Here is a 16,987-nt window from a genome sequence, read left to right as displayed (position 1 = left end):
GCTCAGTGGGTTGGGCCGCTGCCTTCGGCTCAGGTCATGATCTCAGGGTCCTGGGATGGAGTCCCGCATCGGGCTCTCTGCTCAGCAGGAAGCCTGCTTCCCTCTCTCTCTCTCTGCCTGCCTCTCTGTCTACTTGTGATCTCTCTCTGTCAAATAAATAAGTAAAATCTTTAAAAAAAAAAAAAAAGAATCTTGTCTCACTCATTAAGCTAGCAAGGTATTTTTAACCCATTAATATCAATACCCAAATAGGAAAGTGGTACAGTTTTAATCATGCTGCTTTGTTTGGTTCTCTCTTGCCTGATCACAAAGGGCCTCTAGATAATTTGATAAAATACACCAGCAAATAACATTCAACCAGTCTAGGGTGAGACCTTGGAATCTGTTTGTTGTTGCTGCTTTTTAATGAGGACTTAAGGGACTCATACAATCAAGCAAAGTGTGAAACACACCTGCCTACAGCATCGATTTGCTGGAATGCAAATTCCAGCTTCAATCATAAAACCATCTAGCAGCAAAAGGAACAGCTGAGCAGTGGATAAACAAAGATTGCCTCAACTGTTTTACACAGGGTGGCATCTCGCAGCTCCTGGGTCCTGGCCCTGACTTGGAAGCCCTAAGTCACCCAAACTCCAACCTACTGTAAACCGGGTAACAGCTTCAGGCGAGCTGCCCCACCACCCCCACCCCTACCAGGGCTGGCTCAGAGCAGCCTTCCCTCCGCAGCTCCCCACACAGCCTGGGCAAAGTGAGAGAGCCTGCCCATTAGCAATCCCAATCAAGGCTTCCTTTTACCTTAAAGAAACTTCCTCGCTTGTCCAGACCGCGGGCACCCATGGTCCAAGCTGACATCTCCCCCAGAGACACTCTACTGCACGCCCGGGACTCCTGAAGGTAGAGACATTTTTAATGGTTAGTCCAGCCTGTAGGAAATTCCTCTCTAAGCCACAGAACACTCACAACAACGGTCCTGCCAAGATCTTTTTCCGTCAACAACACAGTGCCATTTATTTCCCACCAAAGCCCTTCCATCCCCTTTCAGGCTGATTTCCTGCCCCAAACAGCACAGTTCCTAGTCTGTGCCCCACCTCACTGCCCCACCTCCCGCTCCTCCAGCTGACGCAGAAGGTCTCTGGCACCACGGAAAGTATAATGATTGCTTTGTGTGTTTGCTTGACCTCACGCTTGAGTCCTAAAGGGACCGATATTAGATGTCACCGTAATCTGCTCTGAAGCTTATGGACTTAGTGTGGCTGAACACAGACGGACAGCAGAAGAATGAGGCCCCTGCATGTCCCAGGAAATCCTGCTGGAATGGGATGAGGTCATCATCAGCTCTGAGAGCCCTCTCCCCCAGGCAAGGTCAACACAAGGGCACTGGGAATAAATCCCTTTATTTTCTCCTTAGAAATCAAAGATGGGGATGAAATCCCCTGTCCCTGTTTGCAGAGATTAGTTTGTATAAGAAACAGCCCGGAAACAGCTCCACGATAGCCCAAGGGGAGGGGGGCGGGGCACTTTGGAATGTAGAGAAAAATTTAAAGGCATGATATGATTCTGAATCATAACTGTGGCCATTTCAGCTTGGAATTTCCCTCCCTTGAGCATCAAAACCCAATAAGCCTCCTTGTCAGCTACAAAGCCTACAGTGTCCACTTCTAAGTAAAATACATGTACACCCAAGCAGCTGGCCTCATCCCAGTCAGCAGGCATCAAAGACCTTGGGACACATCCCCAAACCTTCCTTACCCAAGGAGGCGGAACCAAGAGCAAATATAAAACTGTTCTCCTGCTCACCATAACCTGGCCCAAGATAAAGTTCGTCCTGACCATGACCAACACGGTCGGTGTAAGGACAATAAAATGAAAACATGTCACACCACATTAAGGCATATTAAAAGGGGTTCAACTGTGGGGGTGGGGTGGGGAGACACAGAAGCCAAGGTCACTGCTGCTAGTTTGCTAAAGCTGTTTCATTATTAGCAAGGGAACAGAGAGCCAGCAGCTCCAAAGGGACTTTCCTAACAAGTGGAAAAGCTTAATTACTTAGCAGAGAACTACATGCATATTAGCAAGTAATGCTCTTGGGAAAGGGGCTCATTTTGGCCCCAAGATTAGCCTCAGTGTTCACATTCATAGTGGGCTCCATTGGTCTGTGGAATCCCATCTAGGAAGACAGTAATGCAGTGCACACCCATCCCTCTTTCCAGAACCTTCACCTATTTTAGCCCTTTCTCCACATCTCGGTCACTTTAAAGGTTTGGAGATGCCTTCCCTGTGTTTCTTTCCACTTGCAATCCCGCTGGGATGAAGGCCAAGGCTCCAAAACCTCCTGAGAAGACTGGTGAGCTTTCCTTTGCAATTCTGCTGACTCCAAAGCTTCAGGTTCTCAGACTCAGCAGCTGAATGGAGCCCCAGCTCCAAGGCCTTTGAAGTTCATCACTTATTAGCAAAATCCACAGACTGGAGCAACTCCAGAATGAAAACACAGTGCTGTGTTCAGAACCAAGAGGGGAATGGGAGCCACACCATAATCCCAGGGAGTAAATGATTAACTGTTTCGATGCAGAAGAAACACACATTAAAAAAAGAACATTTCTTGACACCAAGCCTAAAATTCTTTTCCTTTCAGACGTTTTCTCAGCAAGGGATTTGACATCGTACAGCAGTTAAGGAGCTGGCAGGTGAGAGCCAAGACTTCATTCCTCATCCAGACCTAAGTCTCTTTGTTCCGTTCAGAAGATTTCCACAGACAAACCCCTTCTGATGAGCCATGACAGGCAGGGAATTTTGCCTATAGCAACGGAGCGGTTTGGATTCCAGAAGTTTAGCAGTTTAATTAGCTGCCTGAAAATCATATGCACGCACTTCAAATTCAAGCGGTTATCTGTAAAATAGCCAGTTTGGATTCCATGCATGTGGGGCAGACAGACCTATCACATTTCTCCAAGAAAATGCAGGTCGCCACCTCTCTTCTTCAAAAGGCTGCTCCAGGAGGGAGATGACAGCAGGTAACAAGAGCAGGTGGCCAAGCGCAATAGCGGGTTCTTCCCATTGAATAAAATCCAAGTGGACTGCACATCATTGATTATCCTCATTGAAAAAAAAAAATTCAGTTCTTAAGGGCCCCAAAGAAGTTCTGGCTTAAGGTCCTTCCTGTTGTAGCAATAGTTTCCTTCCCAAACCATAACCTCTAATACCTTAACTCAATATGGACAGAAATTTAATCTAACTTAAAAGCATAGCTTCTTTCCATTCATGGTTCCCCACCCTCCCTTACCCTGAGGGGTTACACCAGGGTTCGGTCCTAAAACTGCCCCAGTAACAGGCTAGACAAAAAAGGTGCAGTAGTTGGAGAGGTTGTTAAATTTCTCCAGATTTGTATGTTGGGAGCTTGCTCCTTTCCTGGATTCCCTGAAGGGTAAACTGGATACTTGAAAAACGAGCCCATCATGTCCATCCAGTGAATCTTTCCAGATGCTAGCTAAAAGCTAGCAAAAAAATAAAAAATAAATAATAGTGGGGGTTGGGGGAAAGCCCTAATGGGACACTACAAACATTTTGGAGCTGCCAAGTCTTTTCAATAACACCACTGAAGGAATGTAAACGAAGCGGGTTGCTCCAGTCAGCTAAAGGACAAAGGCAGGAAGTGAATATTCCTCTCTCCCAGAAACACCAGCCTTTGCCACTTGAAAGTAAACCTATCTGTGGCTTTTCATGTGGCCCCAAGAACCACTGCTGAGGTGAAGGTCGGTCCTGAATTTTCAGCGTGGAGGACGCACTGAGTGGTCTGGCTGGGCTCGGGGCTGGCTGTCCAGCGCCTTCCACTGGGAGCCGATGAGGACAGGCATGGAGGCACCACCGCCTGGACCCTGGCTGCAGGCTGGGTACAAGGAAAGGGACACCGAGTGCCTAGCTTCCAGTTCACTGATCAGCGGGGCTGGGTATAGTCACTGGCACTCTTGCCGCTTTTGCTCTCCTTGGCCACAGGCCAGATCTTGGCAAGACAGGAGGGTCCGTGGTATAGCCTCCTTCCCCCACTGCCCTCCACCTCCCCCCCTCCCCCCCCAATTAAATTGATTAATTTAATCAAACTACCCTTCCTACTTATTTGCCTCAAATCACAAGTGCAGACCCACAGGAGAAGCAGAGGGACACTTAAACTGGCATCTGCTACTCACAAGTCCAATTTATAAGAAACTTTGCCTCTTCAGGGCATGGGTTCTCAACACCAAGCTGCTGGGACAGTTGGGTACAGAAGTCTTCCCTAATCACTACCTTTCTTCTTCTCCTTCCTCGCAGCTGAATGAGACGCAGCAAAGTGGACTTCAGCTCTTAGTAAACAAGCTCTCATTATAATTATTTTATAGCCGAACTGACCTAAGAAGGAGAGAGTGACTCACCCCTGGGAATCTGTCAGATCAAGGCCAATCCCAAGAAATGCACATCACCTTTTTTCCCCGGTTCCTTAAGTGCCTCTGAGGACGGCAGGTCTGTCTTTTTGAATGCTTTTCATCGTAAAAGAGGTAAAAGCCCAGTGGCATGGCTCTGTGTTGGCATCCAGGGAAGGGCTCTGGAATATTTCCATAATTATCTCTGTATTACCAGGGATTTTACAGGCTGGACAGAAAAACTATAGTCCAGGCTCTGGGTTGACAATTCAAATTACATAATTTTTTTTTTTCCAAATTATGTGACTTTCTAAAAAAACGTTTTTCTTTAAGCATTTTGTATCACTGTCCAGAGCTGATTTTCCCTCAGTTGTAGTCAAATTTTTTTTTTAAAAAAGTTTCAGGATTATGAATTGTTTTTATTGCAAAGAGAAACTAATTTGTGGGAAGAAATCAGAAGCAAAAACCGTACTCCCAGTTCTCTTACTAATAACTATTATTATTCTTTATTTCATTTTTTTTTAAAAGATTTTATTTATTTATTTGACAGAGAGAGATCACAAGCAGGCAGAGAGAGAGGAGAGGAAGCAGGCTCCCTGCTGAGCAGAGAGCCCGATGTGGGGCTCGATCTCAGGACCCTGAGATCATGACCTGAGCCGAAGGCAGCGGCTTAACCCACTGAGCCAGCCAGGCGCCCCTCTTTATTTCATTTTTTAAAAAGATTTATTCATTTATTTGAGAGTGAGAGAGAGAGAGAGAGCGAGCATGCGCACAAGTGTGGGATGGGGTAGGGCAGAGGGAGAGGGACAGAGAGAATCTCCAGCAGACTCCCCTCTGAGTGCGGAACTCAGTCTCAGGACCCTGAGATCAAGACCTGAGCCAAAACCAAGAGTTGGACGCTTCACCAAATGAGCCACCCAGGTGCCCCTCATAACTGTGTTTTTAAATAGAATTGGGGACAATGTTCAACACCTTAATTTTCCCCAAATTAATGAAAGATCATAAAATATTTTTTTTTTTAAAGAAAGGTGCATTTCTAAGACTGGCCCAACAATGGGGCTAATTATCCCACTGGATGTCTACCCCTTCCATCCTTGGAAAATGGGTGCCTCATAGAGACTGTCACCATATCCATGCTGCATTAGCCTTGCTAGTGCCCACGTGGCCAAGGTGTGGACACTTCCACCAATGGCAATCCATGCCACCTTGGGCAACAGATGGGCAGCTCAACTGGCAAGAAATTCCGCTTTTCTTGGATGGGAAACTGCCTCTCTCACCTCCCACCTGATAAATGCCCTCATTTTATCCCTTGGACCATTCAAGAATCAGCTTCCTGCTTTCCCCTCTTCTGGATCCCTAAAGACATCCCTATTCCTCCTTTGAGTTACTTCTTCTCTTGAGCATGGCTCCATCCTCAAGGCTGGTACACTCTGCCCAGCAGGAACAAGGCTGAGAAGGGAGAGGGGGTGCCTACTCCCCCAGGCCGCTCTCTTGCAGCATTTCAAAAGTATGTGTCTTTTCAACATCCTCACATAAAAAGCTCCAAGTGGTAAATGTTACACACGTTGCACATTTCTACAGTGACTTCTTAGATACAATAAGGAAGCCTCATAAGCCACATTGGCTCTTAACCCAAAGGAGGCCATGGACAGGGAGCCACACACCCCAGGTCTTCCTCAAGTTTTACCTGCCAACATGTGAGCATCTGAGTTTAGAACTTTGTTTTCTAAGGCTCTCAGGCCATGATGGTAAAAAGTGTATGGGGATTAAATTTGTGTAGGTGATTATTTTAATTTTATTTTTAAAGATTTTATTTATTAATTTGACAGAGAGTATAAGTGGGGGGCAGCAGCAGGGAGAGGAAGAAGCAGGGTCTCCAATGAGCAGGAGCCTGATGTGGGACTTGATCCCGGCCGGCACCAAAGGCAGACACTTAACCAACTGAGCCACCTATGCACCCCAGGTGGTTAATTTTAATTGGAGGTTTATAACGTAGCAGCTCTTAAATTGGGTCTATACTGCAGATATAACAGATCAAGTAATACACTTACTCTATTTTTTAAAAGATATTATTTATTCATTTGAGACAGAGAGATACAGAAAGAGAGAGAACATGAGCAGGGAGAGAGGCAGAGGGAGAGGGAGAAGCAGACTCCCTGCTGCGCTGGGAGCCAGAGCCTGATGTGGGGCTTGATCCCCAAACCTGGAGATCATGACCTGAACTGAGGGCAGATGCTTAACCATCTGAGCCACCCAGGCTTCCCAAGAAATACATTTTTAAAAAAAGTTTGAATTAATGGTCTCCAGAGACCCTGAGTCAACAATTCATGTCTAAGTAATTCATCAAAGGTACTTTCAAGAAACACTAAGTTGGGGAGGGGAAGTGATATGGGGAAGAGCAGCCAATACAAAGTACAAGACCAAGCACGTAGCCACTGGGCCACTGGACTTCAACCCTTCTGGGGAACTCTGGAAGCCATATAGACCATGCCTCAGAGTAGTCTCAACTGAGGGACAAGAGAGCTGAGGAAACGTCCAACTGTACCCAGTCACTAGTTGAAAGCTGCCCCCAGGAAGCCTTAATTCACCAGCATTTCAACCATGCCCCTAGTGTGAGTCGAATGGGCTCTAGTGGCCAAAGAGAACCCTCAGGCAAAGTTGGCAGTTGGAAATCAGGTCAGTGTGCATGGAAATGTTAAGTACTCAAGGGATACAGGAAGGGCTTGGCAGGGGCTGCTACAACTGGCCACTTTTTAAAAATCAGGACATTCTGCATAAAATGTAGATATGCACCTTCTCTGATCACACTGAGCTATCTTGATCACATCTTGATCACTTGATCACATCTTGGCCACAACTGGATGACTCAGTGTTCTCTTTAGATGGGATATAAGCTCTTCCAATTCTCCGGTGCCCATGGGTCTGCTCCCCTCACTCAGATGCCCTGTCTGATCCACCCACACCCCTTGTAGAGCAGCTGCCCTGCCATGTGGTGCCTGATAAGCAAAGTGAGTGATTCTGCCCACCCCAACCCCTCAGCTGATAGGACCAGTCATGTTACAACTGACCCAGGCTAAAGTATTTCATTGGCTGTTCTCTGATGAAGTAGAATCTTCCTTTCAAGATTCTGAGCTGAGAATCACAGGGTAGATGCTTATACCTGAATGTTGGATTTGGAGCCATATGCCAGTTCAATTTATGGGAAGCATATATCCTGAAAGAGCAGATACAAGGGGCTACCGATCCATAGTGGGCCAGGAAGGGAGAATGTATGTGTGCAACTGAGTCTTCACCTCAGGCCATTGACCTTATAGTTCCCACAAGGCCTGGCAGTGCCAAGGTTCAATGAATCTTGTATCTTGCCAATAAATGTTCCTTTTTTTTTTTTAACAGTTTGGGTGGATTTATATTCCCTTCCATCAAATACGCATTGACCAGAATAGCTTCAGAAGGATAACCTTGAGTTCTCAGAAGCAGGTATAACTTTAAAATGTTTTTCATCATCTCATCACATATTTAATTCAAACATCTTGGAATAAGGTAAAGCACACACTGATAAAGAAAAATTCCCATCAAACCAGAGCAGATCTTGCTGGTGTCGCCTTTGGTGGGGATATTTCACATGAACACAGGATACGGAAGCCTTTGAACCATCGAAGGGAAGATGCTTCAATTTGGGGGTGAAAAGAACAAACAGAAGACACATTTCTATTTCTTATATCAACACCCCAAACACCTTGGTCAGCGTCTTACATAGTGCAGTTAAACTGTTTAAAGCTTTCTTCAGTTCTTTTTAATTTAATTTAATTGTACCTTTCTTTTTTTCTGATATAAGAATTTAAAACTAATAAATATTCTGTTTCATTTGCTGTGTATTTACCTCTCTCCTTTATTTTTATTTTTATCTCTCTATCTACCTATTCGTTTATCTTTAGGGGTGGGGCAGAGCGAGAGAGAATCTCAAGCCGGCTCCCTGGCCAGGGCAGAACCAGACGCAAGGTCTCATGACCCTGAGATCATAACCTGAGCTGAAATCAAGAGTTGGATGCTTAACTGACTGAGCCATCCAGGCACCCCTACCTCTCTCTTTTTTAAAAATTTAAGTTCCTGAGTTGAATGAAATGGAATAGATTCAGCTTTTCTAATCATGACACAGAGTTGTGGACTGTTGTAAAGATGTTTTTAACCTGTTATTTTAATCTGGTCTTTGTGTCATCAAGGAAATTTTAACCCTTAATAAGCACAAATATTCCCATTGGGATTTTACCAATATTGATCATTTTCATGGAGAAAATATCTTCTGAAGCACACTCCATTAAGGCTCTAAGGCCTTGGTCAGTTTCTTACACAGTGCAGTTAAACTGTTTAAGGCTTTCTTCAGTTCTTTTTAATTTTGTACCTTTCTTCTTTTCTGATATAAGAATTTAAAACCAGTAAGTATTCTGTTTCATTCCAAAGATTTATAATCTTAGTTTTTATGCACAGATCTATGATCCACCTCAAATTTTTGCATATGGTGTGAGGTCGGGGTTTGGGAATCTTTACTTTCCCAAATAGATATCCATTTAATTTTAATTTTAAGGAAAATAGTTTTTAGGGATGAATGCTGTTCTTTGTAAACTTTACATCGAAGATATGATTGACTGAACAGAATTTTGTCTTCATGAAACTCTACTGCTTAATGTCTCTGCCCCATAAGCTGGTGGTAATTGTTTTCATTATTTCTATCAAGTTCCAATTTTCCTGGGTTAAATTTTGAATATATGTTTTGCAAAATTATTCCATTTATGAGTCTGCATATTTTTAGAAAATAACAAATATGACCTGCATAGTTTGAAGTCTTGTAACGTTTTCTCCTGCCAGTGTATTATCTCTCAGACCAAGGTTTATTTCCTTTTCAAAAACTCCACACAAATGTAACTCATCAGTCAGGTTTGCATCTATCACAGTGATGTTCAGTGCAGGTCACCTATTTCATTAGGAATTGGCCACAGTACTGCATACTTTGTATTTCTCAGATAATCAGAGAGAAAAGTAGAAGCAATTCTCCTCAGAACTCGTGGAATACTCTGTTGCCCAGCAATAGACTACTGTAATTCCAAACTCAATCTTCTTTATTTTTTTAATTTGTTTTGTTTATGAACAGCCTCTGCCATTAGTGAAAAAAAATAAAGAACAGACACACAGTCTAAAGGATTACATAAAAATGTCTTCTTTAAGAAAGTAGGTCTCATGTTGTGTTCTTGCCACAATAAAATAAAATAGTCCTAGATTAAAATGGCATGACAACCACCTCTAAAAGACAAAAAGGACATCATCCCTATAGATTAAACTAGCCCCTGGGTCACATATTGCCTAGAATTTCATGGACTGATTTGCTTCTTTTTTTCCTTCATTTGGATCATGTACATATTGATGTCTTTCCAAACTTTCCACTTCACCATTAGGATACCTACCTGCCCCTCTAATCAGGGAATATGCTGGAAAATCCTTAACAACTGGTTTCTGGGTAATAAAAGCCCCAATTTTAGCATTTGCCTATTTTGTGGGGCTAAATCCTCTCATCATGGCCAATTTCAAGCTACCAACAGGGCATCAACAAACTTGAAAAATTCATGAAAATCTAACAATCAGCTCTACTGAGCAGGGACAAGTGACTCCTTCACTCATTCTAAACCCCAAGGTCTCTGAAGAGGTTGTTTTTATTTGATTCTTTGTATACCAAGGTAATAAAAGAAAGCAAAGTAAGAAACTAGATTTCTAGATCGAAATGAACCACGTTATTTTTCCTGGTAAGACATGCAGTATGTCTGGCTATCATCTCAACCAAGCTGAGTGATCCCATCAGGAAAACCTGAAGGAAGCCATACGTTTAGTCTGTTATTTTAAGGTTAGTGGGTTCTGTTTCTTTACAGGTTGAAGAAGAGGGGAAGAAAAGATCTTCCTTTAGCCACTCAGACATTGGGGATTCCATTTGCCTTATTCAGGGTAGTATCTCTAATACCTGACACAGTGCCTGGCAATATATACGGTCAAGAAATATTTCTTGGATAAGCAAATGCATGAGATTTTACAAAGATGTCATCGAGGCTGAAAGGAAGGTTTTTAAGGAATGGTTCCATCAAGAGCTTAAGAGGATAAGAAGAACCAAAGCTTCAAGAATGACAAGATAAGCTCAAATACCACGTTGTCAAACCACATAACATGCTGGAAAAATCCTTCTTTATACTACTTTGAAACACAAGGATGTTGGTTTAGGCAATCCACATGTTCTTTCTGTTGCTGGATTTTTCCTACAGAGTCTGTGATCTGGAAGCTTTTCCCTTCTATCACATACAGACCCACTTTGTTCTCCGCAATTCCCTACCCAATCATGTTCCTCGGCTTTCTGATTTTTTGTACAAATCAGAATTTTAGAGTGTCCAGGTTTGTGTCCACACCACTGCATCTTCATTGGAAACCACAAAGCAAACAAAAAAATCCACCAGAACAGATGCAAAACTCCCAAGGAAATATGACTGGCTGAGCAAATAGACTTCTCTGTGTGTTTCTGCATGTACCTTCACCCATGTGTTATGGGGATTAGAGGCTTAAAATTCCCATCTTTGCTCTTAAGTGGGGTGGAGAATACATGAGCCTCCTCTGAAGAATGCCCTCCTTCTGAGTCTGCAGATTCCATGTGGGATGGTCAGCAGAAGCACAACATGCAATACCAAAACAACAAAATACCACGATACCCTCTATCCATAGTAAATGCTCTACTGCCATCTTTTAATACCACATCACAGACAGAATCCAGAAATTATCAAAGATAATGCATAAAGAAACAGCTGCTCTCCAAAACAATTAATATTTTATGTGTCTACAAAACAGTCATGGATACTCACACCAGCTCTCATGGTAAGGCTCACAATGATATCTGCTGCCATCACCAAGGAGGTGGTTTTGTGTCTAGAATTGTGCCCTGGCAGTTTAGGCATGTTTTAGTCTCTCTTGGTTGACCAATGGCATTCATGTCTTTTGCTGAGAGAGACAAGTACATATGACTGGGGCATTTCACAAATCCAATCTCATTTTACTACCAAGCTACCAAGTAGTTTCTGCTGGGCTCTGAATGTTCTCTCTCTCTCTCGCTCTCTTTTTTAAATAGATATTTATTTATTTATTTATTTATTTATTTATTTATTTGACAGACAGAGGTCACAAGTAGGCAGAGAGGCAGGCAGAGAGAGAGGAAGGGAAGCAGGCTCCCTGCTGAGCAGGAAGCCCGATGCGGGGCTCAATCCCAGGACCCTGAGATCATGACCTGAGCCAAAGGCAGAGGCTTAACCCACTGAGCCACGCAGGAGCCCCTGAATGTTCTCTTTGAAGCACGGCATTTTCCTTGCTAAGGTTTACCCAAACCCTGTCTTTTTGTGCATGTGTCTGACCCATGATAATGGCAGGTATGGTTATTACGGAGTTCAAGGGGTGGGGAAGCTGCTGGATCACCCCTTTTCCATCAGGAGTATTTGAAGGTGAGCACAAACTCATACCTGAGGGAGACTGCTTTGGGCTATCGTGATGATGTTTTTCCAGAAGTCTGACAACTTCTAGAAAAAGAAGAGCTGGGTCAAACAAGCCCATGGATGGATGGCATTAGTGGATAGTGGAGGCACTGAGCCATTGCCCTTGTCTGGGCTCTCATGCCTCCCAAGAGGATGCTAGGTGGGCATGAATAGTTGCAGGGCCTGGGGCAAGAAGACAAATAGAGGCTCACATACTTTATGTCTGAATTTTTTTAAAATTATAACTCAAAACCACAAACTGTTCACTAAAATGCATTCTATTCTCCTACCAAGACATGTACCTTTATCAGGACTTGGAAGGTCGGGCTTCAGTTTAAAATTTTCAGAATCTTCAGAGTTCGATGCTAAATGTGGGTACATGGGGACAATCCTGAACTTATCCCATGGCTTGCCACCCTTTTCTTCGGACAGCTCTGTGGACACCCAGCCTTCTTGTCCATCTTGAAGTCCCTCCCCCAAACTTCCAGCCTGTCCCAGCTGTGCCACCAGGCTTGGGTTATGCAGGCAGGGATTCCGGAGCGTCATGCATCCGGAGCAAGAAGGACAGGGAAATGTAGGCTCCAGGTTGGCAGAAGCCTGGGTGCTGTGGACTTCCCCACCCATGGGGCCCGATGAAGCCAGAGTGAAATGAAGTGCCTAGCTCAGGACAGAGGCCTCCCTTGCCCAGGTCTCAGGGCAGGTTGGATCATGTTAGGGCCCATGAGAGAAAAGACACAGGTTCCACTACAGGTTGGGTGTTCCCCCAATCTCACCAGATCATGGTTTGCAGAAGTGTAAGGTTCAGTCCCAAAGGGCTCTAGTTACAACCTGGTGGCACTTGCATTCAATGGCCTTAAGGCTTCCTAACTTCTCTCTACCTCTTAATTCCACTTTAAGAGATCATGCTGTCTCCTTAAAAGCATCCTATCTATTATACTCCTTCCTCCACCTTCTCTCCCTTTTGACTCTTCTAGAACACTACAGCTCCTCACTATGGGTCTACCATCTTGGAATCCTCCTCCAATCTGCCTCAGTCCCAAACTAGCAGCCTTTCCAGAATTGTCATCTTGGAGGTTAAAACACAGTCAGTAAGCACTGAAAAATACTTCAGCCCCATGTCTGAAATCAAGCCCCCAAATGCACACTTGTTTTGGGGATACACTATGACCTTCTACAGTCAGCTTCTACTGACCTTGAGTTACTGCAGATAATAGGAAACTGGATAACATGCCAGAGAATCACCCCAAAGCTGATTATCTTGGCAAAACAAGACCTCCCTCTCTTTGGGTGACTGTAATAGGTCTCCAGCCAAAAGGAAGATTAGAGGTTGGTTAATGTTTCTATCTCCCTAAAGACCTTACCCTCCTGCTCTTCTCTAAAAGGCTGAAAGTGTTTTTGTGAAGGGCAAGAAAGGTAGTTTGCTTCAATGCTGGGCCAAACTATCCCTACTCACAGTCTCCACTGGCCTCAGCCAAATGGTGGGGACCGGATATAACAGAGCTAACGCCCATGGTTGTGGGAACAGTGACCCAGGGGCCCATAGCACTTTGATTTACAAAGGGCTTTTACCCATAGATCTCCATTTCCTGCCTGTTATGACATCTCACGTTACATGGCACTTCTGTGTACAAACATGAGGCTCCCCGCTGGCCGGAAGCTTCTATTTTAACCGAACGCTTTCTTTTCTCAGTTAGGGCTTGAGTGTTTCCTTCTTCTTCCCATTCCCTGTTTCTGATTATTTTCTATCCCCTTTATTAGTTCATTGAGGTGTACAAAGAGAGCAGACAGAATCGTTCAGTTGGCAGACATGTGCATTATTTCTAGATTGCAACTATGTATTTTGTCTGGTTCCAATTTAGAAAAAAAGCAAAGTTAAACAAAACCCAGTCTTGGCCGAGTCCCCTTCCCTCTTTCCTACCTGCTTTTTTGAACTCAAAAATACCTGTCTACAAAAAAGCATGAAAAGTTTAAGCACTGGATTTTGATTTCTTTCTCTGAAATACAGCTCTGAATGTTGAATGCTGACTTTCCACTTAACATTCCGTTCCTCTCAAGTCCCCGCGCCCTTCTGTTAATGAGGGCACCAGGCTTGAAACCTCGCTTGACTCCGCACATCAATCACGGCCCAGCTCTGCAGAGTCTTCTCCTTAAAACGGCTGTCATCTTCCTTCCCCTTCTCCACAACCACTCAGACCTTGGGCTGCGGCAAACTTAATGGTTTCAGCAGCTCCCTAATGTCTGTGCACCCCCGCCATCTGTGTCTGCTCCTTTCCGTGCCGCAGGAACATTCCACACCAAAGGGACCGTCCCTTCCCAGCATCCTGCTTCCCAGTAAGGGCTCGAAAGCTAGTTTTCAGAACTAAGTATCCACGTTCCCTGGCTAGTAATTCAGGGTCCCCTTTTGATCTGTGTTCAGCCCAATTTTCTAATCTTAGCACTGACGTGTGTGTCGTTTGACACTGTCCCCTCCAGAAGAGAGATCTCGGAGATCCTACATGAGTGGAGACAGGGAACATTCCTGACCAGCATCGGCCTATCCTGGTTGAGTATTTTCCCAGGTGACCTTTGCACATGGTCACTCCCAATCACACCATCCCCCACTAGACCAAACGAGTTGGCCTTAGCTGGCATCCCGGTAGGGTACAATGCTGAAGCCACACCACACGTGGTGAAAAAACCATTTGCACTTGAATCCTTAGCTCAGGGTCTATTTCTGAGGGCACCCACCCCAAGATAACCACAGACAATTGTGGACGCGAATGCACATGCACAAAACACATGTACTTGTGTGCACGCGCGCACGCGCGCGCACACACACACATACACTTGCTTAATAACACAATTTAATGACTGCTTCCCTTCCCCTCACTCTGTCCCTACTTTTCTGCTGGCGTTCCCTGAGAGAGCCTCCCAGGAACTGGCCTATACCGAAATTCTTATTTTAGAGTCTGGTTCACTACTTCTCTTAGGGATCCTGCTCAGGTGGTACTGAATTTGCTGTTAATGGAAACATCTTGGCCAATATGAAATCCAGGAAAAAATACATACATGTATTTTGAATAAGGTTTGTGTGTTCCTGTAAATAACCACTATATATAGTGTGAGTATAACTAACACTATCCAGTTAAGAGTAATGAAAGAAATGAAAGACTGATTTTCAAATTGTTGCAAATTTCCCGCAATTAAAAGACTTGTTATAGGGGATGTGATTTGATCAATACAAATTCTTTTTTTTTCCTAAAATAATTCAAAGACTTTGATTCATCCTCACAAAAAGCTCATGCACTTTGGTCCAGCTCTGTTCCTACCTGACCCACAATTAAAGCTTTTAAGAAACTCCCCATTCTTCTCATCATAATCCATTGCTTGTTTCCCCATGGCCATCAGCAATTAATCCCACAATATAAATAGGCCCTTGAAAAAGTAAGGAGCTTTCATGTTTTAAGTAACAGAAAATCTTATTCAAATTGGCTTAAAAATGAACAGTAATTTCTCCCTACAGACGACTCGTTAATTACATAAGAAATGATAGCAACTCTGCAGTGGAGAAACTCCATTAGACCCCGACCAGGTGATCAAAGTTAAGATCCCCAGTGAGCCAGGGTCCTGGGATCGAGCCCCACATCAGGCTCTCTGCTCAGCAGGGAGCTTGCTTCCCCCTCTCTCTCTGCCTGCCTCTCTGCCTACTTGTGATCTCGCTCTCTGTCAAATAAATAAATTAATCTTTTAAAAAAAAATCCCCGGTGAGGGGGGACCTTCAGTCAGAGTGCATTCCAACAGGACGTGTGGAACCTTGAATCCAATCACAAGGAAACAGTACAGACAACCCCAATGGTGGGACATTAGATAAACACCCAGATTCTACACAAAGATCAATGTCATGAAAGACAAAGAAAGGCTGAAATATCATTCCAGATTAAAAATACCTGAACCGCTGAAAAACACATGATCCTTGACTGGAGCGTGCAATAGAAGACCATTGACAACAGTTAGAGATTAGTATCTGTAGTTCCCATCAATGACTAAGCCTCCGTCTTGCACAATTTAGGACTGGGGGAATGAAGAGAAAACCCCTCTTATTAAAAAGAGCATATGGAAGTAGGAAGTGGTAACTGAATGTGAAGTCTACAAGCTGCCCTCAACTGGTACAGCCAAAGGGAGGCTCAGGTACAGATCAGTGAATACATGTAAACAGGAGTTCTCTGAACTCTTCTTACAACTGTTTTTGGGAAGTCTGGCATCATTTCAAAATAAAAACTTAAAACTAAGCAGTACAAGTGACTAAGGGATGTACTGAAGTCTACGCGTCATGAGGCGTGGACCAGTCCAGTGGCTCCACGATTTCTACGAGGCCGTGGAAATCTCCCAGTTCTGGCTTCCTGGGGTCAGGGCTGGCGGTGCTCAGCATGGCCCACAGTGACAAAACAGGAGCACCTCCCGTCTTCAGAGCCCCACATCTATACATCCAGAGACAGGTCAGGTCCCTAAGAAGGCTGAGTGATGGTCTTCTTTCCCAGAAAGCCTTCCCTCAAGTTTGAGGAAACCCTGCTTGTTCTGAAGCACAAAATCTAGTAATTGAGATGAGACACCTGACCAAGCTCTTTGATGTACCCTATGCTATGGGGTCTTCCCCAATCTGACTCAAACCTTTTTACCCATTTCTGACCCCTCCCACGAGGCCATATTCATCTGCCACGCCTTTGAATCACTTCAAGTCTCTCGGTTTAAAATGCTCCCTTCACCACCTGGTAAATGCTCTCCACCTCTCAAGACTCAGGCCGAGGACCCCCTGGTCTGGACTACCTTCTCTGGCCCCCACCACAAAGCCTTCCCTTCTCTGGACATCACAGCCCCTCAAACAGCCTCCCATGACACTACAATTCCATGTTTCTATTGACCACCCTCAGGCCCCACGTGGTCCTGAACATTTAGAGGATGCTGGGCTTACCTACAGACCATCTGCCTGCCCGCGCCACCATGATCCCATGGCCCAGTGACAATCTGTGGGATGAATTCCTGAGCCAATCTGTGCTAGAACTTGAAACGGTG

General features: G+C 44.4%; 1 protein-coding gene across 2 annotated transcripts in view; it reads right to left on the bottom strand.

Moving 5' to 3' along the window:
- Positions 1-16,987, bottom strand: part of LOC111141697 (Ras and Rab interactor 2) — a 178,650-nt gene that overhangs the window by 109,884 nt on the left and 51,779 nt on the right. Inside the window, exon 2 of one of the 2 annotated variants that reach the window (XM_022494462.1) lies at positions 796-888. In XM_022494462.1, coding sequence (XP_022350170.1) covers positions 796-852 — 57 coding nt within the window. In that variant the 5' untranslated portion in view covers positions 853-888. Of the gene's footprint in view, positions 1-795; positions 889-16,987 lie in introns of those variants that run through there. The other variant, XM_022494464.1, reaches the window with a different exon arrangement.

This window comes from Enhydra lutris, unplaced genomic scaffold, assembly GCF_002288905.1.
Source record: "Enhydra lutris kenyoni isolate GAN:26980312 unplaced genomic scaffold, ASM228890v2 scaffoldscaffold6, whole genome shotgun sequence".
Classification (NCBI taxonomy): Eukaryota; Metazoa; Chordata; class Mammalia; order Carnivora; family Mustelidae; genus Enhydra; species Enhydra lutris.
Note: the sequence above shows the minus strand (reverse complement) of the source record. Positions and strands in the feature narration are given on the sequence as shown.